Here is a 17835-nt window from a genome sequence, read left to right on the forward strand (position 1 = left end):
GACAAACTGTGTGTGTTTCTGGAGGGGGGAGGGGGCGCCAATAAAGTGTCGGGCACCAGTTATGTTCGCCACACCACTGCTAAAAGAATGGATTTTTTTTTTCCATTTCTAGCATGCGTTCATTTGGGCCAGATGGTTAGATAGTTGATAATGCCCCAGGATGGGGCATTATCAACTATCAACATTATTAATAATCTTAGATTTATAGTCTTTTTATACCTCTCTTATTATTTTCATTAAAAGTTTAAAATAATTCCTTTATCTCTCTCATTTTTTATCTATCAGTGGTAAGAAACAAGAAAATTCTATTTTCTATTATTTTCTAAATACATTTCTATTGAAAATAAAGAATATATTTTATTGTATTATAAATTGTTACATTTTATATTTTCATACTCGACGACTGTACAATGAATGTTCCGAAGAATATTAAAAAAGTTTCTTTCTTCGATAAATCTTTTATATACTTAGTTATAAGCGAGTTAAAATTTTATGCAAAATATAAATTTAGTAGTGCATATAAATTTTTAATGCATTTTTTCACCAATTCTCACACATGCACACACATATATATAATATACAATGCTAAATTTATATCTGCAAACCAAGATAAAAGTATTCAAAATATATATATATATATATAATATAATGTATAATAATAATAATAATAATAATAATAAATTTTTATATCAAAATTTCTAATAATTATCTTGTGAATAAATTAACATGTGAAATATACAATATTATCATGATTTGCAGATACTTAGACTAATTAGACAATCTAAAAATATGATTTTTTGAACTGAAATATAAAGTTAGGCACGTAAGTGGCAATGGACAGTTTTATACACGGTCACATTCAAACATATTTTGGAATGAAGATTTCCTTATAATTTTGAACTGATGAGTTTAATGAGTATTATAATGTCTAATGTCCATGATCTTCACTGTCGCTGGTATCTGTCAAAAATCAATAAAAAAATAATTAAATACCGAGAGTAAATACGTAATAAATTAGTTTGAATGTAAATATTCTACCTTTCTTCCCTTGATATTGATGTTTTCTTAGCCTGTCATAAAGATCTTCTTTAGTTGTTCCATATAAACTAGGATTGCTATGTCCAAGAGTATTGGTTTTCACCTGATGCAAACTATCTATAATAAAAATATAGATTTTTATGAAATATTAAATGTATAAAAAAATTAATTTTTCTTCTTTAAAACATCCAATGTAAAATGTAAAATATCTCATTTCTATATCTACCTTTCATGTAAGTTTCGTTATAAAAATTTGGCATTTCCCATCCGTCGTCGTCGTCGTCGTAATAATGAGCATAAGTACTATGATGAGAGGGTGCTATACTTTCGGCATAAGGAGCCGGTGCACCATAATAGAAATTAGTTTGAGAACCACTTAAATCTTGAGAGGGTTCTGGCATTTTCTTTGGTACATTTTTATGTGAAGATCTGTAAGAGGAAACATCAATCAGTTGTTATATAATATAATGGTATATGAACTTATATATACTTTAGTTTCTTATAAAAATTTATGCAATCGTACCTGACACATATCATCCAAATAAGCAATACTAGTAATATAATAAATATAACAGCTCCAGCTATACCTCCTGCTATATATACAAATTCTGATTTCTTTTCACATTTATCACCGTAAAAATTGGATAGACAAGTGCATTTAGGTTGATCAGTTTCTGGATTTACTTCACAACTTCCTCCATTTTGACAGAAATCATCACAGATAGCTTCAAAATATTATAAATGTTTTAATGATTTTTGAACTATATGATCAATTAAAAATTAAGAAATTATTTAAACTTACATATACATTGATCTCCTTCCAGTATATATTTTGGTTTGCATTCACAAGAAAAGGAGCCGGTATCATCACGAAATACGCAAAGTGCATTTGCTTGACAGAGTCTAGTTTGGCCATTGACCTTACAAGGATTAGAACAATTTGATTTGTGTGTAGCTCCTAGTCCATCAGTTGTAGTATCGGAAGGACACGAAAGACATTCGGTTTCTCTTTGTTCTTTATCTTGGTAAGTACTTTTAGGACACGGCATACATTTTTCTAAAGTTGCATTTAGGTAATGACCTTGTTTGCATACCTCTGAAAAATTTAAATATTAAAACCAAACCTGATAAATGTTTCTATTGTCGACTAGGACTTTGTTTATTAATAGAACTTATTATTTTGTTTTGACTTTAGACTAAGATTTCCTCTCTTTGCTAATCAGAAACTTCACCAGTATAATTATTTTTATTAATAAACAAAGTCCAAGTAGACAATATATACACAGAGATGAAAAAGGTAGGACAAAGAGGTAAAAAGAACTGATAAATGTTATTTGAAAAACAATACAGCCAGAATCATATCAGACTATAATATGGCTAATTAATAAGATATTAAACAATTTAGACTAGAGCTTTTATCTGACATCCATGCCAATGTAAAAATTTAAATTGATTGAGTGTATGGAAGATTGTAGGCATATAATCATAACCAGTATGATTATTACTAAATTAATTGGTCTGGAAGTAATAATCATCTGGAGGTTCTGGTAGCATAACTACCAACACATCCACACAATAAACAGGAATTGAAGATTTGAGTCCAACCTTTTCTTTCAGAATATTCTAAATATATTTATATTTTTATAAAATTAATATATTTTTTACCAAGTACTATACATTCATTACTACTAATTAATATATTTTTTACATATATTACCTAAAGAGCATTGTTCTTGCCTCACAGAACTAACTGATGCTGTTGTAAGACCTTCGGGACATTTCAAGCAAGTAGGTGTTCCACGTGGACGATAAGTACCTTGAGGACAAGGTTCACAATTGCCATTTATGGAAAGATTTAAACCAGCAGCACATTCCTCTGAAAAAATTATGGCAAAGTTTTACAACTTGTTTTTAATTAGTAGATTTATAAAAATCCTGTACTAACCTCGGCATTCTTGTGAAGAAGTAGCCTGATTACTTCTGGTTGTCAATCCAGGTCCACATGGAATGCAGCTGAAAGAACCTTCTTGAGGCTGATATAATCCATATCCGCAAGGATGACACAAGTCTGTCTTCAAATTATAATATTTTCCTGCTGGGCAACGTTCTGAAAATATTGAATATATATTTTAGTAAATTACATATTCTAATGATTTTGCTAACAGATTTCATGTTTACTTATTAATAAATTAATTTAATTAGAACAAATTAGCTTATTTAAAGTAATTTATTAATATTTAATTATTAATTATACTCAGAGGCATTTTTATGCTAGGCAATGTAGGCATATGCCTGCAACAGCAAATTTTAAGGAGTGCAAAATTTTTCAGGAGACATTATAATTATACAGTATGATCATAATATGATTTACACATTAAACATTATATTAAAAATAATTAAATTATATTTATATATAACAAACAAAATTATATACAATAATAATTTAATTACTATATATGAAACTCTTATTAACCCTCAGAAGCACGTTTCTGAGGCAATCGAGTTTGAATGTGTGAGGTTAGCCGATTGAGTGGAAAGGTCATGACAATTGAGCGATCAACACTGTCGTGTGTGGGAGTGAAAAGACTCACTGAGACAGGTTTTCCATCTTAAACTGTTTAATAAAATAAAAATTTCTCACAACTATTCTTATAACAAGGTATAATGCCTGTCCAAAGGTGGGAAACCAGTCTGTACAAAAAGTTCAAATGTTCCGACGATTGTTTCTCTTTTTCTGGCAAAAGTGACGTGGAGAGTGATGGCCCTGGGGATGGGACAGCACAACTTAAAAGAGATGACTTCCGGCGACTAGGTATACCTGGGTGAATCTTGCCGGGATGGGATGGCAAAGACAAATCCCGGGACATCGAACAAGCTTTTGTTGTTGAATGACAGCAGCAAAAATCCAGGAGGGAGCACTCTGAACCAAGAACATCACGACCTTGATTTGCGTGGTTTTATAAGTTTTTCTCCTAGAGCCGCCTTTTCATTGGTCTTGACTTGTCACCTGGTCACAATTTGAAACTGATCGGAGGGCGTGGGAGAGGTCAGTTTTGCAACTAAATATGACTCCTCTCCAGCCACGTTTTCCTCGACTTTAGTCTTTTCTATTGTTTTAATAAAAACCTTCATTGTTCAATTGGGACATTTAATTCTTTCTATTCATGTCTGAAAAGAAGATCTTTAATTTCTTGATTGATAGCCCACATTCAGACCTCCAAGTCAACCCCCGTTCGGGTCCTCACAAATGTTTGAAAAAATTTCCAAATTGTATGAATAGGTGTGTTAATATTTTGGTTGTCTGAACATTGCTTGTAGATGAGGTTGTCATCACATCATTTTGGGATTTTACATTTTAGGATTTTTTTCAAACATTCAAACTCCATTACTCCAACATCCTCAGAATCACATTTCTGAGGATTAACAATATTCGCTCCAATATATATATTGGTTTATTGTAAAAATATACAATGAAAAATGCCAATAATGTTGCTACACATTTGTAGCACCTAAATTTCAGTAGTGTTAGTAATAGTGTGAATGCAATCAAAATAATTATGTTAAATATATCACTGTTGCAAGTTGTGTGTTCACAGATAGTGAGTACGATACCTTACAAGTAAGTATAAAATCATACACGACTACTTTGGTCCATTTCAAAGTCATACCGAATCAAAAAGTGGCGGGCTTGATAGAGACACCACGTCATGGCCATTTATTTGTTAGAAAAATGATACAAAAGTTATATAGCATGAAGCGTTGCTACACAATACAAATACAAAGGTTATATAACACAAATAATTGCTACACACATAGGTAATGACAGGAGAGAAATTTAACAAATTATTTATTATGAGTGATGGAAGGAAAAGACTGTAGTCTTCAATATTTACTACAAAGGAAAAAATAATAAAGTACAAAATATTATTACAACAAAAAAAATTAATTTGTTTTTTAAAGTAAAATCTACAGAAAATAATAATCTTCAAAGAGGTTATGAAAGCACAGCTGTTAAATTAATGAAGGAAATTATTTCAAGATATCATTAATTAAAATACCTCAAAACCTCAGAATTAAGTTATATTTAATGTTTTATCCTATACTTCCTTCTACAAAAAAGGCAGCAAAATATTATCTGCATTCAAGTGGTAAAATTCTAAAAATGCCTCTATATTTATATTTAAAAATATAATTATTATTTCAAATTCAATTATTATAATACATATTATCAGAAACTATAATTTTTGTTTAATTTGGTATTCATAACACATGCACAAAACTTTATTGTATTGAAATTGGATATACTGTAAAGTAATATGCATTGATTGCATATAATACATTATTTCTACAAGAGTGTACATTAGAAATATCAATTTTGAATGCAAATTTAAGTACATTATATCTAAAATCATTTCTGTAAACTAAATATTTGGCTCAATTATTTATATAATCACTATAGAACAGATAATATTGTAATAAAGCAAATGATTTCAGATGATTTTTTTTACAAGCAAATCAAGTTATTCTATAGAACAGATACAAAAATTATTACCGTATTTTCCGGTGTATAATACAACTTTTTAACCCAAGAAAATCTTCTCAAAAGTCAGGGGTTATCTTATACGCCAGGTGTCGTCTTATAGGGCGAGTATATCCCAAACTCTATATTTTAACTGTAAAAGCCGGTGGTTATCTTATATGCCCAGTCGTCTTATACGCCAGAAAATACATTTGATTCTAAGATGACATTGATAGATGTTTAAAGATTTCTTATGGAAGGAATAATTTTGTTAAGTAACGAGCAATTATTTTACTGTGACATTGTCACAATGCCAGGCTGCAATTTTTAATTTATTTACTTTACAATGTATGTTCTTCACCTCAAATTAGTGTCTTGCCCCTGTATATCATACTTTTCCTGTTAGCAACAGAGTTATGCTGGTCATCTATCTAACTCCTTTCAGGGAAAAATTTTTGAATTGAGATAATGAGACTTGCAGTTTGCATCGGAAGTTCGTATATAGTTAATCGAGGCCTCCTGCCCCTAAACTTTCCACACCTGGTCTCGATTTCCATCTATCTAACTCTATTCTTAAGATTAAGGAAAGACAATCAGATGACAAACAGACATAAGAATGGAAATTTATAGGTCTACAATTTTTTCAAATTGCTGCCCAATAAAGCTTAACTAAAGTTAAAATTAAATTAAACATCCTTTAAAATTGATGTGATTTGGTTTATGTGTAATTGGTTAAGCATATGATTGTACTGTACTTTGTACAGTACAACTAATTTAGCCCAGAAACTGAATTATATTTAGAAAAAAATTATGATAAAGTTGATTATTTGAGTTTTGATTTCCTTTTGGAATAAGATAATTATTTAAATATAATAAGTGAATATAATCATTATTTATTTTTGTAGGATGAACTAAAGCAGAATTTGACTCAGAAATAAGAAAATATACTGAGAACATTTCTATAATCACTGTTTTATATATAAACAATTATTGCAAACAATGTTCATTGTCTTTATTGACATTTACAATATTATGCAAATGGCTCAATTATTTATATAATCTCTATAGAACAAATAATATTGTAATAAAGCAAATGATTTGATTTTTTTTACAAGCAAATCAACTTATTCTATAAAACAGATACAAAAATTATTACATTTGATTCTAAGATGACATTGATAGATGTTAGAAAGATGTTAGAATGTTCTTATTTCCAAGTAAAAATAAATCAAATTCATATTTGATTTATTTTTACTTGAAAAAATTTCTTATATATAATTAATTTCTTTAACAGTATTTTAATAAAAACTTTTCCACAAAAAAGTTTCAGTTAATTCATTTAACCAAATATTATAGATTATAAAATTATACATACATAATATATATTGTTATTCTATAACATATAGATGATTTTTAAATATTTATTACATACCTTTACATTCTTCTACCGATCGCGCTCCCGAGGACATAGTAATGCCTTGTTTACTGCCTATTTTAGGACATGGTTTGCAAATTAATTCACCAATGCCATTCTGATATGTTCCAACCATACAAGGTATACATGATTGTGTATAATTATTGTAATAAGTTCCTCTAGCACATTTAACTAAAAATCAATTTAAGACAAAAATTACTATTAAAAAATACAATGATTTTAAAATTTTAAGTTGAAATAATACATACCACAATTTGGAGCAACTACAGCTTGGCCAGCTGGACAAGAATAGTCAGTAATCATATTAAGTGACGTCAAATCTGGTATAACATTTGGTAATGTATCTCGCACATCAAAAGCCGAGTTCTGCAAGATTGCAGTTTCTACAACTTTTTGAACTGTTGATTGTTGTTGTGTATTAATATTAGTCACAGGATCACTACCATTTAAAAAAGTAGATTTAAAAATATTATCAATATTAATAAAAAAAAAAAAAAATTAAGCATTATTCAAACTCACTTATTTGATGGAAATGATATTTCTACAGTGTAAAGGTCATTATTGTCTAATTGCCTTGTGACACGACCTTGTTTGTTACATTTAACATTTACACGTAATCCGCTGCAGGAACCAGATGAATAATCGGTACATATACGCCATTCGTGATTAACTCGCTTCAAACTGTTTACAATTCGAGAATATAAGATTTTCTTTCCCGAATCGGAACACACCACTGTAGTTGGGAAATTCATAGTTATTTTGAATATACGCTGTGCAGCTTCTTTAGCTATAAAACAAAAAGTTTTACATGTTTTCATTCTCATTCTAAAATTTATTATTCATTACTAATTCTCTTCTAATTATTATAAAGTTATACTTATCTATATATATAACTGAGACGAGTTGATAATAATAATAATAATAATAATAATCAGCGCAGAGCCCAAACGGTTAGGAGTTGAAAGTTGGAATTTCGTACACAGTTAGGGTACGTCACAAGAACGCACACTAAAAAGGGATTTTTCGAAATTCCTCCCCACGAGGGAGAGGGACAGGATTAAGGCTTAACACTTCCATCAACAATGGAAGTGTTAAGTAACAATGGAAGTGTTAAGAGAAAGCGACGTGCAAGACGCAGATGCAGTTTTTTGCTTTTTTGCGGGAAATCGAACATATTTTTAGACTCATCTAAAAATTCTGTAATTAGTCTGGAAACAGGGGGACCCAATTCTTGCATTCTGTGAAAACGGGTAAGGTTGACTATAACGTAATAATCTTAATTTTCGCTAAAACGGTTAGGAGTTGAAAGTTGAAATTTGGTACACAGTTAGGGTGCCAAATTTAAGTACCAAAGTGTTAAGTAACAATGATAGTGTGAAGTAACAATGCAAGTGTCAACAATGGAAGTGCCAACAATGGAAGTGTTAAGTAACAATGGAAAACAAGAGAAAGCGACATGCAAGATTTACGGGTGCTGGAAAAAAAAAAAAAAAAAAAGAGTAATATGTTAAAACACATTTGATTTTCAAATTTAAACAGATTAGTTCGGTTTTTCTCGACCTTTCTTCTTTAGAACATTCGATGAAAATCGAACGATATAATCAAAACACATCGTGAAAATCGAACAATATTAGAACATTCGATTTTCAAATTCGATCTTTCTTTAGAAATACTTAGTTCATTGATGAAATTACTCTTTTTCTTTTGTGACTATAACGTAATAATCTCAATCTTCGCTATTGTTACTTTTGCCCAAGCAACGCCTGGCCTACCTGCTAGTATTTAATAAAACCTTATATTTATTTTACATTTATTTATAAAATATAGTAGTCTGCTGTCCAACAACTGTCCACTCTAATAATTATGATCTAACAAAACTTTAAATTTTAAAACTACTCAGTGTGGATCAACAGATCACCATACGGTCAGTATAGCTTGTAAACAACATAATATTAGTGGTAGTTGTTATTACAGATTGTTTGAAATGATTAACTATATTTCTATAATTTATACTTACGTGCACAAGATGGAAAGATAAGATTTCTAGGTTCTGATGCAGGATGCCAGATTCCATCACTGCCACAAGTATAGAATTTTGGAATAACTTGAGAAAATTCAAGATCTTTTTCACAGGTAATGGTACAAACTTTAAATCGACCACCAGGACCCCAGTCTGAACAATGGCGTGAACCTCCTTCGGGAGGTGGTGGCAATGGACAGAATTTATCTGTAAACAATTAGATAATGGATCATTGATTACTTAATAGTCATAAGTATTTTTATGTAAACAATTATAATATTACCTAAAATATGAAGTTTAAAATCACATTTTGCTGTATTTCCTGATTCATCAGCAGCAACATATGATAAATCATAAGTACCTTGCATAAATGACTGGCCTAATAATTTAAGATAATGTTAATAGTTTAGGTAGTGTATATGCAAATGTATATTATATATGATTAATGATAAAATAAAATAAAATATAGTACCTGGTCTAAGACCATTTCTTTCTTCAACATGCAAAGAATTTAAATCATCAACAAAACGTGGCTCTTCCCAATTCACTATAGCTGTATTGTTTTTACTGATAATCCATACATCTGAGGGGCAATATGTAACTTTAGGTGGAGTTTTATCCATTTGTAAGATTCCACAATCATCCCCAATATAACCAACAGGACATATAGGTTCACCACATGTACCGGGTCCTTCTCGTTCGACTGTGCCATCAACTCTAAAAATACATTTAATTTCTTACAATACAGTATTTGTATCATTTCAGTATTTATATTAAAATAATTTTTACCTATCAAATCCTGTCCATCTGAGAAGAAGATCTTCATAAAGTACGGGTGCATTTTTACAACTTCTAAACTGTACTGGAATTTCAACTGTGACATCTAAAGGTCTTCCCCAAACATTAACTCGACTGATTTTGCCATGGAAACCAGCTCTTGTCATGGCTTTATTTTCATTATTTAATGGTGCTCCAAGAGAAATCCATCCACTGCAATAAACATTTCCTTGATTATTAATACAAATGTCTAAAAGAATAACTAAATATTAGTAATAAAAAGTTTTGAAATTAACATGAACGATTATATCTGTTTAAAGTGAAATGGACGTACTAATCGGGTAATATTTCTCCCTTGACATAATCCGTGATTCCACCTGCTACAGCTGTATCTGTTATAAGACTGATCGTACCTTCATCACCATTCCAAACAAATACAATATGATGCCACTGGCCATCATTAATTGGAACATTTTGTAAATATGGAATAAAAAGATCAGGAGTTAAATGAGGAAATAATGATATCAGTATGCCAGAATCATCAATCTGTATCAGCACTTTCTTCCCAATTGGTAAATGTGGAGAACTATAAACAAATTATATTTTTTAAAACAATATGAAGATAATTTAAAATTACAAAAGTTTTAAAAACTTACTCCACACTATATAGAGTAAAGAATGCTCCGGTTGTATCAAGTTTGTTATACTGTATCCATAGTGCTATAGATAAACTAGATGAACCTAAATCAAATGGTGCAGCAAGTGCAACACTTGAAGAACGACTCTCGTCATTTATATACAGATCATATTCTATGTTAATGGCTGTAATATAATAGAAAAATGTTTTAAAATATTACTCTTTTAACTCATTAATATTTTGAACAAATTAAGATCAATCTTACCTTTTCTACAATCTTCACCAGTTACATTGAAAGGACATTTGCAATAGAAACTATTAGTCAAATCAATACAGGTTGCTGTAGGTGGACAAGAAGTTGAAGTACAGTCAGGAATATCTTCATCACAAAAGGTTCCAGTGAAACCAGGTGGGCATATACATTTAAAATCATTTCCTATGTCATGGCAAGTAGCACCATTTTGGCAAACATTATTAACACAAGCATTAAAATCAAACTGGCAACCAATTCCTGCATATTCTGATTGACAAGTACAATTAAGACCACTTCCATAATCATGACAGAAACCACCATGCATGCAAGGATTTCCAATACATCTCTCAGGTGAAGTCTGGCATTGTTTTCCATCAGTTCCTGATGGGCATCTATTATAAGAATATTTAATTTTAATATTAAAATAAAATAAAAACAAACTTATTTAAATAAGTACTTTGATTTTCATGACAAATTGTTACTGACTGCAACTTGGAGATAACAGTGAAACCAGGTTAAATAAACTGTTGAAATTCAATAAAGTAACACTATATTAACTTATGTGGCCAATGTAAATTGTTTTTGCACCTTTTTTTAATTTGTTTGCTTTGTACATTACTATTTATAATTAAATTATTTTAATTAGATCTCTGGCTGTTTTTTATGCTTCATCACACAAACAAATAGCAAAAGGAAAGAAAGCCAATAAAAATTTAATTCGTGTTAATATTTAAAGTTTATTACTCGATTTGTGTTCTTTTTAAGAATGAAATTTATTTATAACTAGCTCGTTACACCCTCCACTTTATAAAGTATCCAGCATTATTAATCGTAAATTTCAAAAATGTATATAATAAAAGCCATTTTAAGAACATTATCAGAATCCCTATAAACTATGTGAGAAGTAATTCCTAATAAATAGCAAGTTTACACAAAATTATTATAATTAAGAAAGTATCTATCATTTAGAAATGTAAAAAATCTGCATTGTTGGAAGTGGAAAATCAAAGACTTATATAGTTTTCACAGTATAACAATTTTGACTGGGTGCATGTGAGTGCTCTCTGTTACCAGTCACAGTAATGATATAGCATGTCTATTTTGTAGTATATCATTTTCACAGTAATTAAGTGAATATAATATTTGTTTTTTTTTTTAATTATATCCTTTTTTGTGTGTATTTAATTTATTATTTTTTAAAATTTTTTGACAATAGATGGCATTACATGTAAGCATCAAATCAGATGTAAACAGAAATTAATTGATATATAGAAATTAAATCAATATTTTGGGTGGTATTTATGACATTATCTAAGTTAGATGTATGGTAATGTACAGTAGCATAGTGAGGGAAGGGCAAGGGTAAAATATCTATAATATATTACAAATAGTTACTATTACCTTCATGCCCCAGGCACCCCTCTGCGAGTGGTGCCTGGAGCATGAAGGCAATAGTAATTATTCGTAATATATTATAGATATTTTAAGGTAGATACTACATTCTATTATTATTTGTATTATATTCTTATTACGAGTAAATTCTATATATTATATTACTATACGTGTTTCTGGAGGGGAGGGGAGAGGGGTGCCAACAAAGTGTCGTGTCCTGGGTGCCAGTTATGTTCACTATGTTACTGTTAATGTAACTGCCGAATTTCTTAGCAATTGGTTGAATGGCCTAGGAGTGCATAGCAAATAAACAAATAAACATCCTCATTTATATATATATATAGATGAATAATGATTTAAAATGTTATTTTAATTTTAAAAATACTTACACACAGAAGTAGTCTTGGAATAGATCAATACATTTAGCATCATTTAGACAAGGTGAAATATCACATTTTCCAATATCTTTTTCACAATGTTCTCCAGTCCATCCCTGAGAACATTGACATTTAAAGCCATTTACAGTATCTATACAGATTCCATTGTTTAAGCATGGATTAGAGGCACATTCGTTGATATTAAACTAAAAAATAAAATACCAAATTTTCAATAAATTACATAAATGTAGGCTATAGTTTATTAGTAATAAAATTTTAAAATATTTGAAAATAAAAATTATTTTCTATCTTATAATCATAAATATGTATAAAATAATTAAATACATTTTTATAATTTAAATCATAGATCATTATTTTATTATTCTATGCTAATGTAACCTTGAAAATGGCACTGGTCACCTGGCCATCCCTATTGTGCCAGGCCAAACCCACAATGGGCTTAAAAGAAAACCCTCTTTACTGCCCACAAGACAGTAAGAGTCGAAAAAGAAAAACCTAAAAATTACCTTTAAAAATATTACTGGTAGTTAAATAAATTTCTCATTGATTTCGCTAATATTTATTTCACTAATGACCTTTATTTTAGATTTAGGTCTTGTAAAATTAATATTAATTCAAAAAAATAAGCAAACAAATTAAATTGTTCACCTGTTAGATAAACAATTTAACAAATTAATATACTTTTAATCTTTTATAATAATTTAAAAAATCACAATTAAAGATAAAAAGTGTATTAATAATCTGTATATATCTGTATATTATTGTAAAATATCTGTATATTGAATAATATACAGATATTTTACAATAAATTAATATTTAAAATTTTTTATCATTTAACTTTTCCAACTATTATGTATATAATACAGGAAATTTTGTATTAAAATTGTAACAAATTTGATCCCCTGGATTTTTGCAAATCTTGATGTTTTGAGACCCCTTGAACAAAAAAAAAAAGTAAAAAAAAACAGGAAAAATTTCCATAGATATGTGTGTTAGCTTCTATTTCATTTAATATCTCAGGATGGAATAAAAATTAAGAAACAAAATTTGGATAAATATCTTTGAAAACAAATTCAATATACAGAAGTAGAAACTGGTGGAATTAGTTCTAAGAATAAAAGGCCTGAACTGCAAACAATATATTGGAAAACAAAATATTGTCGTAGTAGTATAATTTCTAGTAATGTAACGAATATTCGGTTACTATCTGGTATCTGGCCTATTCGGCCTATTTTTCGCTATTCAGCCGAATACCGAATACTTAAAAACAGGAGTAAGAAATAACAAAAACACAGTAAATTAATCATTTTGGTAACTTTTATTAATGCTGAACATTAAATTATAATTATTAAAGTTAATAAGAAATAGCATCTAACTCTAGTATTAAATTATTTTGTAATTAAATAATATTATAGCCTCTATCTAGCCCGATATCTTATGGAATTGATGGCGTGTAGGTTAGAATGTATCGGGCATTAATGTTATATTCGTATTCGCGTATATTTTTATATTTTTTACGATATTTTAAAATGATTTACGAAACGTTTTATTGAAACTTATCGTATTTAATGAAAGAATTATTTATCTATTTCTAGAAGATGAGTAACTGATATATAATTTATTTTATATATAAAGCAAAGAATGAGCATTTCTCATTATATACAAAAGATAACATTTGTGTGGTGATTTCCTATAACCGCGAACGAATCAAAAACAGGGCGAGGCAAAGGCAACAAGAACATTTATTAACTCACATACATCCGACTTGGATCTTACACGAAAAGGACGCCTCCTATCGTGAACAATTGACAAACGGAAGTGTACATTGACCAGACAATAAACAAACACTTAGCTTGTATATACGTAACTCGATCCTGAATGGTTCTTTGACGGTCGGACACACAAAATAAGCGGATAGCGACTGACTAAAGCGCGGTTTACAATGACTAATATGATTAACCTTAATAATTTGAAATCATGTTAAATTTTAAAAATATTGACAAAAACAATAGCAACAAAATATCACAAAACTTCACAAATAGAAACCCCAATAATATATTTGAACTGTTCCACAACTAAAGAGAAACTAGACCATATGTCCCCACTAAAGTATATCCTTAGGGTACTATTCAGTATACAAATACGTAGTAAAAACAAAATTTTAGTGCTTAATTAAAAAGTTAAAAAGATCGATTGCAAATAAAATAACTTAAAAGTTATAACTTACATCTAAATACCAACAACTGCTGAATCATATCAGGCTATTTACGGCTATTACATAAATTATAAACCAATTTGGGACTAGAGGTAGATGTTAGGCTCCATCTCATATTAACTTTAATAATTATAATTTAATTAATTAATTTAAATAATTTAGACCTACTGGAAGAAAAAATCGTAGTGACAGCGGGCCAATAGAGAGCAGGGTGCGCAATAATGCGGTTTGCGTGCCAATTTTCGTATGTGCATTAATCAAGCCGAGTAGTATGGCCGAATATTCGGCCATTCGGCCACGCTCCTGGCCAAATATTCGGTATTCAGCCACGCTCTTAGCCGAATATTTGGTATTCGGCTGAGGCCGAATATACTATTCGTTACGTCACTAATAATTTCTCATTGTAAGGAATGAGCAGGAAAAAAACAACACAAAAGCAGCTTTGAAAAAGTTTCATTAGGTTAAATTTATTAACAGATATAATTCTTTTTGTTTAATATGATGAAAATTACAAATTATGTTTAAAAATGTACAGGGTATCTTATAAATTTGTAAATAGTTTAAAAATTCATAAAAGTCGAAATAATTGGTATATTTGAATGCGGTTTGCATAAAAGTTATTCTCACAAAGGGGGATTTTTTTGGGTAGAGAAAAAGAAAATAGTTCAAATTTTTGTCGATAGAAGGCGCTGAACTCAAGAAAATCACTGAAATTGTGCAAACCTGAGTCTTATAAATGCAAGGTTTGCAATTAACAGCTCATTTCTGAATTTTCCTGTCACTGGCGCTGACATATGGTTTTCATTATGATGTTGACATTGGTGGATAAAGCACTATTGGTGAAGTTGTTTTATCTCAGCCACAAATTGCTGGCTGAAACTTTACAAAGGTTTAGGACACAGAAGAGAATGAAGAAAGGTTCAGGTCCAATCACTCCTGCGGATTGGTTTCCATTTGTGAAACCACATCGGAGGTATGGACCTCTGATAAACATGATGCACCAATGCGTGGGCGATTACACAAACTTCCCGTTTCTTCGAAACATTGTGCTAGGGAAACCAATCTGACAGGAGTGATTGGATCTGAACATTTCTTCATTCTCTTCTATGTCCTAAACTATTGTAAAGTTTCAGCTGGTGATTCGTGGCTGAGATAAAACAACTTCACCAACTTCACCAATAGCGCTTAATCCACCGTCAACATTATAATGAAAACTGTATGTCAGCACCAGTAACAGGAAAATTCAGAAATGAGCTGTTAATCGCACACCCTGCATTTCATAAGACTCAGATTTGCACAATTCCAGGGATTTTCTTAAGTTTAACGCCCTCTATCGACAAAAATTTGAACTATTTTCTTTTTCTCTACCCAAAATATCCCCCTTTGTGAGGCTAACTTTTACACAAACTGCATTCAAATATACCAATTCTTTCGACTTTTATGAATTTTTAAACTACTTACAAATTTATGGGACACCCTATATATATATATATATATGTTCAATAGTAAAAAATTTATATTATTTTCTTTCTATTTCTTTTAGATTTCATATCATATTTTTTTAAATAAATTTAGTAATTGTTTTTGAAATAAACGTACCAAATTAACATTGGCTTTATTCAGCAGACTCAAGTGAGTGGAGATTTGATTGCTATAACTTATATGATGGCAAAAAATCTGCTGAACAGTGAATTATGTGTTGATGTGAATGGATAGTGATGAATAGGTTTTCATTCCCACAAACTTAAAAAAATTTGCCAAAGTAAGTGAAATTCATTTTTAAAGTTTCATTTTCCATATAAGTTATCTGTTTTTATTTACTAATAACTGTTTGTGAGTGAATTAATACTGTAATACACACATAAATAATACATATTTCATTTGCTATGTGAGCATAGCCATCATTGATCAGTTATGCTTCATTTATGCTACCCAAAAGTAAGATAAATGAAGTCTCCTAATAAACATAATGTCAACAAACTCTACAGCAGCACTTCTGTAGAGGGTGTTCAGCATTAAAGTACTCAACTGCTCTGGAACTGTTGATTCTGCTGAATGCAACTACTGATAATAGATACAAAATATAAAAATAAAAAAGACTATCATAAATCATTTGACAAATTAAATAATTTATTTGATTTGTTTAAAAATAAAGTAATATTGTGTATTGTATGTGAAACAGGAAATTTTATTTCCAAGTTAACGTACGTTTATTGCAAGCACAACCATTAAATGACACTGAAACAATTCAAAAATTGTTTGTACCAACCAGTGGCGTAGCGTAGTGGGGGCGGCAGGGGCGGCCCGCCCCGGGCGGCACTTATAGGGGGCGGCAAAATTTCACAATAAATAATAATATCTTGTAAAAATACCTAAATAAGGGGGCGGCGAAATTTTTCTCTACCCCGGGCGGCTGACACCCACGCTACGCCACTGGTATCAACCTTGTTTTCAATAGTTGCCTACCATAATAAAGGCAGAAGGAAGAAGCAATGAAATTTATTATTTTTTCACTTACATTGTCCATTGTGTGAGAGAAAGATGCAATGTAGTTTATCAACTCAAATGTAAAGCTGTCAATAAATTACAGTGAGAAATATTGAACTTTATAGAAGTTTAATGTACATTGTACACCTCTATATTACTGTTTTGCTGATTTCCAATTACAGTGCATTTTCATTAATCTGAACTGTTGGTTAATCTGAACCAAGTTTGTTTGTTTTTCCAATAAATGTTTCATTCAAAAACAAAAATAAATTTTTAAAAACACGAGAATTTTGTAAAATTAATATGCAACCATTTTAGCAAAAATATATGTACCAAATACAATGTTAAAGTTTTCTATGTATATTATCTATAGTATTTTTTAAATTTTATTTTCTTTACATATAGTCCTACTAGTCCCGTACAATAATTAGTTTAGATTAGCAAAAAGTGCACTAATCGTTCTAAATACTTTTGGTTAATGTTACCTGTGGTAGCAAACATGGCAGCTTGTCTCTGAAACAATGGGGACTACGTTCTAACCTAACCTAACCTATTCTAATAAATTACTATAATTATTGCCAACCAAATTATTAGAATAGGGGTAATTTATTAGAATAGGTTAGGTTAGGTTAGAACGTGTGTCCCCACTGTTTCGGAGATGAGC

The 17835-nt window shown here is 30.0% G+C and overlaps 1 protein-coding gene across 1 annotated transcript in view; it reads right to left on the minus strand.

Annotated features, from left to right (window-relative positions):
* Nucleotides 1-355: 355 nt before the first annotated feature.
* LOC136972148 (uncharacterized) overlaps nt 356-17835 on the minus strand; it is a 42380-nt gene continuing 24900 nt past the window's right edge. Inside the window, exons 38-55 of the mRNA XM_067266702.1 lie at nt 12461-12654; nt 10692-11071; nt 10446-10611; nt 10124-10375; nt 9802-10002; nt 9485-9729; nt 9296-9391; nt 9010-9219; nt 7512-7779; nt 7241-7431; nt 6990-7163; nt 2984-3145; nt 2756-2914; nt 1841-2134; nt 1562-1763; nt 1265-1467; nt 1039-1155; nt 356-960 (exon numbers count right to left, since the gene is read on the minus strand). Of these exons, the coding sequence (XP_067122803.1) occupies nt 929-960; nt 1039-1155; nt 1265-1467; nt 1562-1763; nt 1841-2134; nt 2756-2914; nt 2984-3145; nt 6990-7163; nt 7241-7431; nt 7512-7779; nt 9010-9219; nt 9296-9391; nt 9485-9729; nt 9802-10002; nt 10124-10375; nt 10446-10611; nt 10692-11071; nt 12461-12654 (3546 nt within the window). The 3' untranslated portion in view covers nt 356-928. The remainder of the gene's footprint in view (nt 961-1038; nt 1156-1264; nt 1468-1561; nt 1764-1840; nt 2135-2755; nt 2915-2983; nt 3146-6989; nt 7164-7240; nt 7432-7511; nt 7780-9009; nt 9220-9295; nt 9392-9484; nt 9730-9801; nt 10003-10123; nt 10376-10445; nt 10612-10691; nt 11072-12460; nt 12655-17835) is intronic.

Source organism: Centruroides vittatus, unplaced genomic scaffold, assembly GCF_030686945.1.
Source record: "Centruroides vittatus isolate TY-2023 unplaced genomic scaffold, ASM3068694v2 contig_2818, whole genome shotgun sequence".
Taxonomy (NCBI): Eukaryota; Metazoa; Arthropoda; class Arachnida; order Scorpiones; family Buthidae; genus Centruroides; species Centruroides vittatus.